Source organism: Mastomys coucha, unplaced genomic scaffold (genome assembly GCF_008632895.1).
Source record: "Mastomys coucha isolate ucsf_1 unplaced genomic scaffold, UCSF_Mcou_1 pScaffold9, whole genome shotgun sequence".
Lineage (NCBI taxonomy): Eukaryota > Metazoa > Chordata > Mammalia > Rodentia > Muridae > Mastomys > Mastomys coucha.
In genome coordinates, this window is record NW_022196915.1 from 52,252,162 (window position 1) to 52,265,214 (window position 13,053).

The 13,053-nt window shown below is 43.6% G+C and overlaps 1 protein-coding gene across 2 annotated transcripts in view; it reads right to left on the minus strand.

The window, feature by feature from the left end:
* Positions 1 to 13,053, minus strand: part of Elp3 (elongator acetyltransferase complex subunit 3) — a 64,645-nt gene that overhangs the window by 50,127 nt on the left and 1,465 nt on the right. For both annotated transcript variants that reach the window (XM_031360838.1, XM_031360839.1), the window contains exons 2-6: positions 11,727 to 11,826; positions 7,711 to 7,849; positions 5,311 to 5,381; positions 4,543 to 4,606; positions 3,119 to 3,187 (exon numbers count right to left, since the gene is read on the minus strand). In XM_031360838.1, coding sequence (XP_031216698.1) covers positions 3,119 to 3,187; positions 4,543 to 4,606; positions 5,311 to 5,381; positions 7,711 to 7,849; positions 11,727 to 11,826 — 443 coding nt within the window. The remainder of the gene's footprint in view (positions 1 to 3,118; positions 3,188 to 4,542; positions 4,607 to 5,310; positions 5,382 to 7,710; positions 7,850 to 11,726; positions 11,827 to 13,053) is intronic.

The window sequence follows — 13,053 nt, forward strand, 5'->3', positions numbered from 1 at the left end:
TTCTAGAAGACCAAAGTATGTAACTGTCTCGAACTGGAATATCCCACCTTTTCTACCACAGGGCACAATGGTACTGTGCCAACTACAATAAGCCAGGATCTATGTTTTAAAACTTCTTGCTGTATTTTAAGTGTGAGGAAGCTATAGAATCAAGTATGAACGAGAATATACTACGTAATAAGTATCCATATAGATCTTTGAAACTAGTTGTTTCTACAAGTAGCAAATAGCAAGTGCAGTTACTATATGTCTGTGTGTCTGAGTGAGCATGTGTATGTCTACCCATCAACACTAGACGATTACATCTCTGTTCATGGCTGCATACAAGGGGAACATCAGAATCATTCTGGCAGACTCCAAGCCAAACCCTACCCCTACCTGCAGAGGTGGAGACCCTGTGTCACTATATTATTAAGTTCCCCAGATGACTCTACTGCACTTACTTAGAAAAGAACTGTTATTTTTTTTTTTTTTTTTTTTTTTTTTTTTTTTTTGGTTTTTTCGAGACAGGGTTTCTCTGTGTAGCCCTGGCTGTCCTCGAACTCAGAAATCCGCCTGCCTCTGCCTCCCAAGTGCTGGGATTAAAGGCTTGCGCCACCACTGCCCGGCAAGAACTGTTATTATATGTGACTATTCTAATATCTAAACCTAGGATCTTTAACAATTTGTAGTAAACAAAATATTCCACACTCTGTTAAAACAATTTTTCATCTTGTGATGGTTATTCTTGGTTGTCAACCTGATGACAACTGAAATTAAAATCCAAATGGCTGGGCATACCTGTGAAACTTTTTTTTTTTTTTAAATTAAATCATCTGAAATAGAAAATTCACTTCTAATCTAGATCTTTACTCTGGGCCATGACTTCCACTGGAAGCCTCTATCAAGGACATACAAGAAGTAAGCAGTCTCTCTCTTCATCTGCTTGCCCTTCCCCCTCCATTGGTAAGTCCATTCCTTCACTGATATTAGAGCCTACTTCTTTGGGATTCCAGCGTATACTGAAGACCAGCTGAGCCATCCAGCCACATAGACTGAACAACTACTGGATCCTTGGACCTTCCACTCATGGGCAGTGATTGCTACATTAATTGGACCACAACCTAATAAATTCCCCTTCTCTCTCTCTCTCTCTGTGTATGTGTGTATGTGTATATATATATACATATATATATACACATACACACACACACATATATACACACATACATATACGTATACATGTATGTATACATGTATACGTATATGTATATAATGCACACACACTCATTCTATAACTTCTTTTTCTCTAGAGAAGCCTGACTAATACACATCTTAAACTAGTAGAGTACCATGCTTGAAAAACAAAATTGAAGTCAAAATCAGTTTAGAACATGTATGGTTTGTATATGCTTGGTACCAGGGACTGGAATATTGCTGTGATAGGCCTGACTGAGGCAAGTCTTTTTTTTTTTTTTTTTTTTAAAAGGAGTTTTTTTGGTTTTTTTAAGATTTATTTATTTATTATTTGTAAATACACTGTAGCTGTCTTCAGACATGCCAGAAGAGGGCATCAGATCTCATTACGGATGGTTGTGAGCCACCATGTGGTTGCTGGGATTTGAACTCAGGACCTTTGGAAGAGCAGTCAGTGCTCTTACCTGTTGAGCCATCTCTCCAGCCCCCTGAGGCAAGTCTTATAAGGACAACATTTAAGGGCTGGCTTACAGGTTTAGAGGTTCAGTCCATTATCATCAAGGGGAGAGCATGGCAGCATCCAGGCAGGCATGGCGCAGGCAGAGTTGAGAGTTCTACATCTTCATCTGAAGGCTGCTAGTGAAAGACTGACTTCCAGGCAGCTAGGATGAGGGTCTTAAAGCTCATGCCCATAGTGACACACCTACTCCAACAAGGCCACACCTCCTAATTGTTCCACTTCCTGGCCCAAGCATATTCAAACCTGTGGGAATGTTCTTTAGCATAGGAGAAGATTTAGGGGTGGCCCCTCTGGTGAAAGGCAAGGAGGGAGCACCTTCTGATAATCTCCCTGCAGCTGAGGACATAACCGCACCATGAACCCAAGATGTTTTTGGAAGAAATTCAAGGCTCTTGAGAGCTGTGCGTGCAAGGATCAAGGACGCTAACCTCATGTACCTGGGCATGGGGAAAATATTTACTGTAAGATAATGAAGAAGTGGGCATGCTTCTGCTGTAAGAAAGTGCTAAGAAATTATGCTACATGATTGTTAGATTCTATTTTTAGCCTCACTGTGCTTTACTATAGAAGATTTCTTACATTAAAGGCTTTTTGCCTTTGCCAGCAGAGTGGTGGTCCTCTTGTTCTCATTCAGTTGCCCTCTCTACTTCAGCCTCACTCTTGTTGGCTGGCTCCAACACAAACCATCCCAGAACATGTTTTTCTAAGCTGTGTGGGCCCCTGTGTGGGTCCTCTGATTGCTGACTCTCGTCCCCACTTGTGCTTGCATCAATAGACCTGGGTGGTGTTCAATAATGAACTGCCACACAAACCCAGAAGCACCTTATACACTGCATACTCCTTTCAATTTTAGATCTTCTATTTGTCTTACCATGTTAATTACTGCAACAACTTCTGACGCTTACATTTTAGCACTTGCAAAGTTGTTTAGACTCCTTGAGAAGTTCAAGGTCACCTGTACAGTACTAGTTTTTAACCAGCTATGTTAATGTGTGATTTTTGTGACATAAAACCCACCCCCTGTAAGGCGCAACTGGGGAGTTTTGATGGAGTTATGCACCACCAGTCATGACAGAACAAGTCCACAATCCCCAGTCAACTGCTCACACCACTGTAAATCCCCTGCTCTCACTGAGCACACCTTCTCAACACTTCTTGATCTGGCTCTGGAAGTTCAACCTCTTGCCAACTGCTAAAGAACTTTTACACACTTTCAGAAGTAACTTCCGTCAAAGTGAAAGGGCACAACAGTCTCTAAGCAGCATTAAGTCTGACCACGCACAGCACGACACTCTAAGTCTCTCCTCCAGAGGAGCAGAAACTTTACTCTTTTCATTGTACTTCACAATGACTTCAAATCAAGCAATTGTAACATCTTTGAAGTACAAAAAAAAAAAAAAAAAATCTAAAAAGCCTCTTTACCTGCTCTATCCGGTGTCTTGTCTGCAGATAAGGGTCATACCTAGCACGGATAGCTCTCATGGAAGTTGGCTAAGTAAACAAGGAGAAAAAAATTATGTAGCAGTCATATAAAATTTAAAAAAGAGTGTAAAGTAGTGAAGTGCTGTGTTAAATGAAATATTCTAGGGTTTTGAAGACTAAACCCACTTTCCAGCCTGTCTTAGCAAGGTGCAGAGCATCTTGCTAGCCCCACACCACGCTGTTGAGCTTACCTCAACAGCAAGGCATCACATTCACTTTCTGTGGCAATGTGACAACACCCAAAGTGTAGTGCACACAGAGATGGCCACACCTGCACAAGAGTCATGTAGCAGAATGCTCTTTGCACAAGTTCCTTAACTATACATGCTTTCTAAGGGCTCAGTGATTGGTCTGGATGCCAGTCATACAGTGAACACTCTACAGTGATGACAGCGTAGTTCCCTAGCATAAAAGGTTCTCTGTCTTTTTCCAGCAGGTGGAGACTGTTATGGTGCTCCACAGCTGGTCAGAACACAGATTAAGTGACAGTGGAATGCCTAACTGATACAGCTACAGCACAGACGCTACACCTAAGGCTCAGGGACAGAGGGCAGAGAACCTGGCAGTGTCTTCTAGACATGACAGGGATAGGACACTCACGAGATCTCAACAATTAACTGTATAAACAAGATCTGCATAATGACAATACCAGTTGACATGCCAACATGGATGGGCATTTCCTAAGGCCCCAAACCTAGGTCATGAGCTACAGGCAATCAATGGTGCTGAGACAGGGAGAATCAGTTTTTTCTAGGGATGAGTTCTCTAATAGACTATCCAATTCCCAGTGGTCAGACCTAAACACCTATAATCCTTGTGCTTTCCAGGTAAGACAGGAAGACTATCAAAAGGTTGAAACCAACCTGAGTTACAATGAGACATGTCTGGGAAAAAAATACGTGTGTGTGTGTGTGTGTGTGTGTGTGTGTGTGTGAAGAGCAAAACAGTATTTTACCACTTTATTTAATATGTAAATACAAAAAACAAGAGCAAATTATCTGAACCATGGAATACATGGGTCAGAGTGGCTGCTCGCTAATTTTATCTCCCTGTCAGCTGTTTAAGGCTCTATGCCTCAAATTCTTCACCATAATACAGAGAGAATCATAGTATCTACCTTCCAAATCCTGCTGAAAGGCTTGGAGTGGCAAACATTTGGGACAGTGGTTGGAAATAACGGTTAAGAAATGCTTGAGTCAGCATTTCTCCAGTGACTTGGTACATATACACTCGATGACACAGTGCAGATATTTGGCAAAAAGCTTCTTTAGTCATGAAAAAAGGCCACACTTATAAAAATGCCGGTACTTGTCACACCACACTCTGGACCATAGAGCTTTGTCAGGATCAAGTCAAGGCTTTACCTCATAGCCCGTGTAAGACTGGGTTGAGTACTCAAAATCTGAGTCAGGTCCTCCGGGGCAGTATCTGGACACAAGGACAAAACAGGAAGGGCAAATGAAGGCTCAGTTCAACAGGACATCCTGCCGTCAAAGCGGCTTTGCCCACCATCAAGTCAAACAGCACTCGACCTCCCAGCATCGTTCACCAACGAGCAAACAAGACAGCTCAGTGAGGGAATGTAACAACACTCATGTCAGAACACTGTAGTCACAGCTCTTACAGGCCTGACACGGGAGCCCAGCTGTCCAGCCTGGGTGAGGCCAGGCTTCCCCAGGACTATGCTTTACCCAGGAAGTTTCCCTCCCATTTAATCCTCCTGCCTCCGTCACACATTTGCATCCGTGAACTCTTCCCAGTTCCTCGTTACAGAACCCTAACAGCTATGTATAGGAAGAACTGTAAAATGTTGGCTACCTCTCTGGTCCAAATCCATTTTGAATTCAATGCTGGCACTCACGGAGCTCAAGCTTCCACATTTAATTTCCTGAGATATCAGGTGTCCACTGTCCCATGTTCAAATACTATGAGTATTTCAGCACCGCAGCACTATCTGATCAGTTTCAACAAGCTGAAATACCTTACCAAAGCTGCTGATTTAGAGGCTGAGCTTTGGATCTTTCAGACAAAGCTTTAACTATCATTAGCCTGTACTGACTAAGACATTTAGGGAATTAACTTACTAGTTTAACTGAAACACACATACAGCGACTTATTAGAACCATACTTACATACATATATTCCCTGTAAAACTGATGTGTGGACATCTGTGGGGTTTGCACATCACAGCCACAACAGCAATCTACAAAAGAAAGACTAATTAAAAAGCTATCACTGAAAAATTAACAAAAATTTTACAGGATAGTTACCCTTAAGAGTGAAGGAGAGGAATGCAATTGGAGCAGGACATAAGGGTACTGAAGAGCACTAAGGGCATATAAAAGGTCTTCAAGGTACTGAAGGGGCAGGCTGATGCGATCTGAGAAGAAACCTGAGTGTCTCCCTCAAGACACTGATAATGCTGTATCATGAAGCCATGCTCTTTTTTACTGCTAATACTTAAAGTGTTTCTGTGAACTGCATATGAGTTTTGTACTTAGTTTTACAGTAAGTATGAAATAAGGAACTTTTACTACTAACTTGTGATCCTAGACCTTGCACCCAGGGGCTTGAGCACTCTATCTCTGTGCTATAAGCCTAGCCCTGGGAATTAGCTTTTAAGGTCATTGTAATTCTTATTCTCTAAATATTTTGCTAAAATAGCCCACAAAGATCACTTTATATGATATTATATATAAACCTAATCATTATTATTCAAATTGTACAGACACCCTAGATTTCAACATCCAAAACAAGAAGAGGAAGTCAGGGACCAGAGTGATTCAGAGTTTATAGGCAAAATCTCAGAGTACTGACAGAGTCCAGGCTGGGAGACGAATGTGCCTGCTTGACAAAAGGGCTGGCAGCAGAGAGATCAAAGCTATAAGCTACTGACATGGGAGGTAGGTGACCAGACAGATCCACACTAAGCCTAACATAAGCTGGATTCTTATGGACAGAGAGGAAGTTGTAGGCGGAGGACATGTAGACAGAGAAAACCAGATAAAGCCAGGCTGAAGAAACTGAGCTACTGTTTTCCAAGTAGTTGCCAACAAATAGATGGAGACACCTCAAAACAGATGGGAATGTGTTTATGTAAGTACACACGTGTGTGGAGTACCAAAGAGGCATGACCCAGCTCTAGTTATACAGATGAATTTGTTAAATCAAACTGCAAAACAATGGGCTCACCTTCAGTGTGAAGGTAAAGAAATCAAGGAAAGCCAGGGCAGGTGTGGTCTGAGGCACTGTGGCAACCAGGAGAGCAGTGATTCTGAGCTGAGACATTATTGCAATGGCAGGTGAGGACTAGGTGACAGCAGGTGCACAGGATAGAGTCCTATCTTTGTTTTTTTAAGTTTTTATGTGGTGTAAGTACCTGTTAGTAATATATGTGTATCAGGCTTAGAGTACATTGTGTGTAAAAATCATGAGGTTCAGCTGTGCACAAGTATCAGAATCCAGGTGATCAGGCCACTGACAGCCAGCCAAGCCCTAGAAATACCACATCCTGACCCAGACAGCAGAGCAAACATGCTGGGTCACATCAGGAACACAGACTTCAACTCGAGAACCCCTTTTCCATCAGATCCTGACCATGCCTATTTCCCCTGGCCTCTCACTCAGCCTTTGGTTCTCAGAGCCTCAACCCCAATTCAGTCCCCTAATGCTTCACAGAGATCAGAACAAGAGTATACAACACGGCTTCTATGTTTCTAAACTACTGAGCATGTCGTATGTAGAATAACTTCTGGAAAATCTGTTCTGCTCATATCACCACTCTGTGGGCACCTGAAATAGTTTCCTGTTATTTGGCTTCTCTGCCAATTGCACATAGTTTTTTATAAGCTTATCCCTAGTTTTCTCAAATGAACTCACCATGTAGGAAGCTGAGACAGTGTGAGTTCAAGGCCAGTGTGGCCTATACAATGAGTCTGTCTCAAAAAAAATCATTAGCCAAATGAACTGTAGCCAGTCTGTTGCACTTTCCGTCTGCACAGGCCATGCCCTTTGTGGCCACCCACACACCCACACACCCACACACACACCTCTGTGCCCTCTTTCCTATTCCTTTCTTGCTCCCAGCACCCTCTGAGCCTGATCCTCCCTGACCATATGAGCTTACTCACAGGTCAGGAAAGTGCCAAGCTTCCTGATGGGACTTGACTTTTCCCTTCTGCTGAGGGACCCCAGTCTCTGGACACCTACAGTGCTCCCTATCGGGAGATTTGCTCCACCATCATCGCATATACAACTACCCTGCATTGCTGTATGCATGCCTTTCAGAAGTACCAACTGGAAGCAACCAGTTAAGAGGGTCAACAGCATTTGTCATACTGTAAGTGACCAAGCCTTGATCTTTAAAAACGCTATAAAACCATGTACTCCTTTAAGCATCCTAGCTGGTGCAGCTCTCAGCTTCATGCACACACTTCCTTCATTCAAGCACACAACATGACGACGTTAGGAGTCTGAGCCCTCCACCACTGCCTCACTACCTGAATCAGTATCTCACCAGTTCAGTCACTCACCCCACTGGCAGTCCTGACGGGCTTTGCCTTTAGCTTGGGAATCAAGATCTTTCGATAGTGAGGAGGGACTGCGGCGATGATGTCCACCAGGCGGGGCTGGGATGAAAGGCCATACTTGGCAGCCGTCTTGGTTTTCATCCTGAAAGCAAAGCATTTAGCACTATCATTAAGATCTCCCACTCCTCAACCCCTTCACCAGGCGACAGGAATGGCCTAACAATCTGTGAGTACTAGGAAATAAAGCATCTTGCTATTCTTAACCCTAAACACCAGGAAGTAAACCAGGACTGTGGGGCCCAGGACAACAACACAGTGGAGGTCTCATTCCAAACTGCACCAAGCTTCCATCCTAAAGAACTACTCCGCCCCTACCCCTTCTCAGCCTCATTACTGACACCTGGAACTGTGTACGGAAGGCTGACTAAACATTGCCGCCTGTCTCCTGGGAAGGAATAACCCTGATCGAAAACTTCTTTCTTATAGAAAAGTCTATACAAAAGCAACAACAACAAATCAAAAACCAGAATACAAATCATAGAGTCTACCTTAACAAGACTTCATGTTGCCCCCTGACTTTAACACTATCAGTAGCCCCAAGAGTACCCTTCACTTGAATAATGACTTTAATTCCTGAATCCCACTCCCATGTCTATCTTGCTATATACCAATTAGCTTTGGACTCAAAATCCTCCTATCTCCTCCCCGAATGCTGAGATGAGAAGTATGTACCACCATGCCCAGATTATTCCTTTAATTGAACACTTTCTCTTTCTCTGTGCCCACTAGCCAAATCCTACTGGTCACACTGTCTAATAATTAACCCACCCAGAAGTATCTGTGAGTTGCTCACATTGTTCTCAACAAATGCTAACTAAATAGCCAGCATGCACAGGCTACTACCCACATATGTGGTATGTCAGGTGTGAGCAGTCCTTTCATGCAATGTGTCATGGCTATGCCATCCTCCTCCCCGCAAACACACACCACATGCAAGGGTTGCTTGCAGAATGCAGAAAGAACTTTTGTAAACACATGCTAGGGAAATAGTTAGAAGAGCGCTTAGATCTCAAACTAACAGTGTAGTCACAGGGATGACACTGTGCAACATTGTAGAAAAAGCTATACAATACTTTCACAGCCAAAAAGACCAACTGTTGATTCACTCATTCCTTTACACATGCTTTCTAAGCACAGTATTCAAGTACAGGCATCTTAAGAAACAGAACTTGGTCTACAAGAGGTCACAAATGTGGAGACTACACAACATAGTGAGAACTCTCTCTCTCTCTCTCTCTCTCTCTCTCTCTCTCTCTCTGTCTCTGAATATATATAAAGAGCAAATGCAATTAAGATATAAGCAGAGATGAATGACCACTCATTCAGGCTGTAACAAAGACAAGGGTAAACATGGACATGTAGAAGAGGTCCTGCAGTAGAAATGGCTATCATTAGATTAAGGGCACCAGAGTGTGCTCCTGGCAGAGGTGCTTCCAAGGGGACAGAACCCCTACTGTACTAATGGCTACCCCCTCCTGGATGACTTACTTAGCCTCTCTACTTCTCAAACCACCCATGTGTTAGGAGAGGGTGGCACCAGTACCTACCCCATACTGTTTCTTGTTAAATATGTGACTGTGTGCCACTGTGGCAGTGTAGTATAGAGGTCAGAGGACAGCTTTGGGAGTTGGTTTTCTCTGTCCACTACACTTTTACCTAGTAGTCCATCTTGTCAGCCCCTTGTGCTGACTAGTTTTATGTCAATTGGAAAGGAGCTAGATTCCTCTGAGAGGAGGGAACCCCAGCTGAGAAACTGCCTCCATATGCTGGGGCTATAGGCAAGCCTATAGGGCATTTTCTAAATTAGTGATTGACCTGGAAGGGCCCAGCTCATTGTGAGCTGGGTCACACCTAGGCTGATGGTCCTGGATTCTACAAGAAAGCAGGCTGAGTAAGCCAAGGGGGGCAAGCTAGTAAGCCACACTCCTCCAAGGCATCTACGTCAGCTCCTGCCTCCAGGTTCCTGCTTTATGCTTCTGCCCTGACTTCCTTCAGTGATGGAGTGTACCTTGAGAGTAAACCCTTTCCTCCATAAATTGTTTTTGGTCATGGTGTTTCATCGTAGCTACAGAAACCCAAACTAAGAGAAACTGGTACCAGAAGAGTGGAGTGTTGCTGTGACAGATCTGTCCATGTTGTTTTGGGGGTAGATTGTGGAAGGGCTTTGGAACTTTGGCCAAGGAAAGCCATTGAGACAATGGGATGTTCTATGGGAGCTTAAAAGGTAAGAGTGTTGAAAGCAGTGCAGATGAAGGAGACCTGGCTTGTGAAGTTTCAGAGGGAAGCAAAGACCCTACAGAGTCCATCTGTGTGACGAATCCGTGGTGTCTAGTCAGCTGGAGAATCAGCTGTGATTAGGAAGAGGCCAGTGTTACTGAGGCGAAATCTTCTGGGGATAATTTGCTCAGAATTAGCACATGCAAGCTGTCTCGTGAGGTGGTCAAGGTCGTACCTTGTGCTGGCAGCTAAACCTAGTCATCTATCTCTAAAGTAGAACTGGTTTTGAAGCCATAGAGGTGTCATGGAGAGTAACTGAGGCTTGGCACTGTGCTAGGTCAAGAGAGGCCATTGGAGAAGGTGCACCCACAGTAGCAATGGAAATCCCAGGACTGAAGGGGCCATGCAGAGAAGCTGAAGCTTCGGCATGAAGAGAGCCCAGGAGAGGTTACTGTTGAAAGTCCAGCCTAGCTCCAACACTAGGGCTGCCAGTACCAGGGGATGACCACAAAAACACCAGCAGCTATGGAGAGGGGCCAGTAGGAGCCTAGAAGACCTGTGTGTACTGGAGAAGGCAGAGCTGGAGAAGTGCAAGCGATTAAGAGTGAATCCCAGATACTGGACATTAAATTATTTAAACTATAGGAGTTTGGTTTTGCTGTATTCAGATGTGACTGTGCCTTAGGTCTTCCCTCTTAAAGTATTTAACTCAACTTTGTTTTTTACAGGAGCCCACAGTTGAGAGACTCTGAACTTTTAAAAGGGATTTTGGAGTTTTAAGAGATGGATATTTTAAAGATCTTATTAATCTGTTTGAATTGTAAAGACTACAGGACTTTGAAGTTATTTATGTTTTATATTGTGATGTTAATATTAGAATGCCATGTTGGGGATAAATGAGAATAAGAAAGGTTCTAACTGAAAAAGTGTTGTGTTGACAAGGGGTTAGTAGTGCAGGTTAGTTTTATGTCAATTTGACACAACTCTAAGTATTGGAGCAGAGGAGAGCCTCAATAGAGAAAATGCCTCGACAAGATCAGGCTGTAGGCAAGCCTGTAGGGCATTTTCTTAATTAGTGACTGATGGGGGAGGACCCAGCCCACTGTGGGTGATGCCATCCCTGGGCTAGTGATCTTGGTTCTAACAGAAAGCAGTTGAGCAAGCCATGAGGAGCAAACAATGCTCTTCCATGGCCTCTGCATCAGCTCCTGCCTCTAGGCTCCTTCTTCCCTTCTTCCCCGTTTGAATTCCTGCCCTGACTTCCCTCTATGATGGACTGTTGATACCTGGAAGTATAAACTGAAATAAACCTTTTCCTTTCCAAGTTGCTTTAGTGTTTCATACAGTAGAAACTCTAACAAGGACACCTTTCGTTCAGTTTCTGTTACCTGCAGTGCACTCTTGACAGTGCCTGAGATACTGAAAGTGCCAGTTACGGCCAGAAGCAATTAGAGTCAGAGGCTCCTGCACAAATGCATCATCATGAAGCACGTGACAAGGCAGGAAACTACAATTCTTAACCACTACCCAGAAAACAGGTAGCTTTAGGTCAGTTCACAGAAGGGCCCTACTCCAGGCACAGCAGGGCATACCAGGAATTCCAGTACTTGGGAGGCTTAGGCAAGAGGAATGTCGAGTTTGAGGCCAGCTTAGGATACAGAATGAGATCACATATAAGACAGACAGACCGAACCTTACTTAAGGACACGACTGCAAGGGTGCCCTTTTATAGAGCCACTTACTTATTTAGATCGACGTCTTTCCCCTGCTCGTGAGCTTCAATCAGCTGCTTGATAACGTCCCCTATAGTCAGCATCATCAGCTCAGCCGGGCTGAGGTCCCCTGCAGAGATACATTTTAACCACAGAGTCTCACCATTCAACTTTTTCAACAATTATTTGTACACACACACACACACACACACACACACACACACACACACACAATTTTAAGTGTATTGGTCAGGAGCCTCTAGAGTGTTGAGACTACAGTGTGTACTATCTGGCCGGGCCTATCTAAGGAGCTAGCTGCATTTCTAAGATAGCGTCTGCTGACCTGCACAATGCTGTCTTGGCAGACCCTCCTTTCATCCACTGACAAAGGAGATGCTAACCTGACTGCCACATCATCCTACTGTCAATCACAAATGACTCACCCATCCAAGCCAGAAAAATGTCAGCTCATTTCGTGAAGGGTCAGGAGAGCCCATCTTTTACCAGCTGACAACAGTGGTGCTGTGCTGTTGGCTTGGGTGATAGCAACACACAAGCCTCCTGCCTGCTGGTGTGAAAAAGGCATCACAGAAGTGGGGATAAGAAAGCCACGGAAGTCACAGGGACCTTTCATTTAGTCCCACTTGAAACTCACAATGACACTGTAAAGTTGGGATTGTCATCCTATTTTATACAGATGTCATTGTAAAGGGCGGAGTTAGATCTCAGGTCCAGGTCTTTTCACCATATTGTGCACTGTGTACTCCATTGACTTAATGAGGCAAAGCTAATACATACCAAACAATGAAAGAAGTCCCTGGCTAGCCAAAGACTAAATGCTTTCCCAGCATTCTCAGTTTTACAAAGGTGCCTCAGAGACCTGTAAGAGCGGTGGACTTGGTATAGGGTGAGCGCAGATGAGATAGCACCCTGTCAACTTGCATATCCATACATCTCCATCTATCTGTGTGTGTTAAGATCACCAGAACTCTGCTTTCATCTTTCTACATTAAAGACTTCTGCATAAGACTTCATTTAGAGAGTAAGGCAGGGCTGACAAAAATAAAAGATTTGAATATTACTTGGGTTATACAGGGGCAAACTAGTAAGAAGTGCTTCGTGGAGAAAACAGAATAAACATCATTAAAGAAAGGGCAGGGGAGATCTGTCTAACTTAACCACAGGCTGCCTGAGCAGGGCTCAGTAAATACATGATAGCACACTGGCCACTAGGCAAAGGCATTAAAAGTAACAGCAGAGAATTATACATTCTCAACTCTGTAAGTTAAAACAAAAGTAGGTTTTTTTTCTTAAAGAAAGTGAGCTTATCAATATAACAAATATGTTATAAAAAATA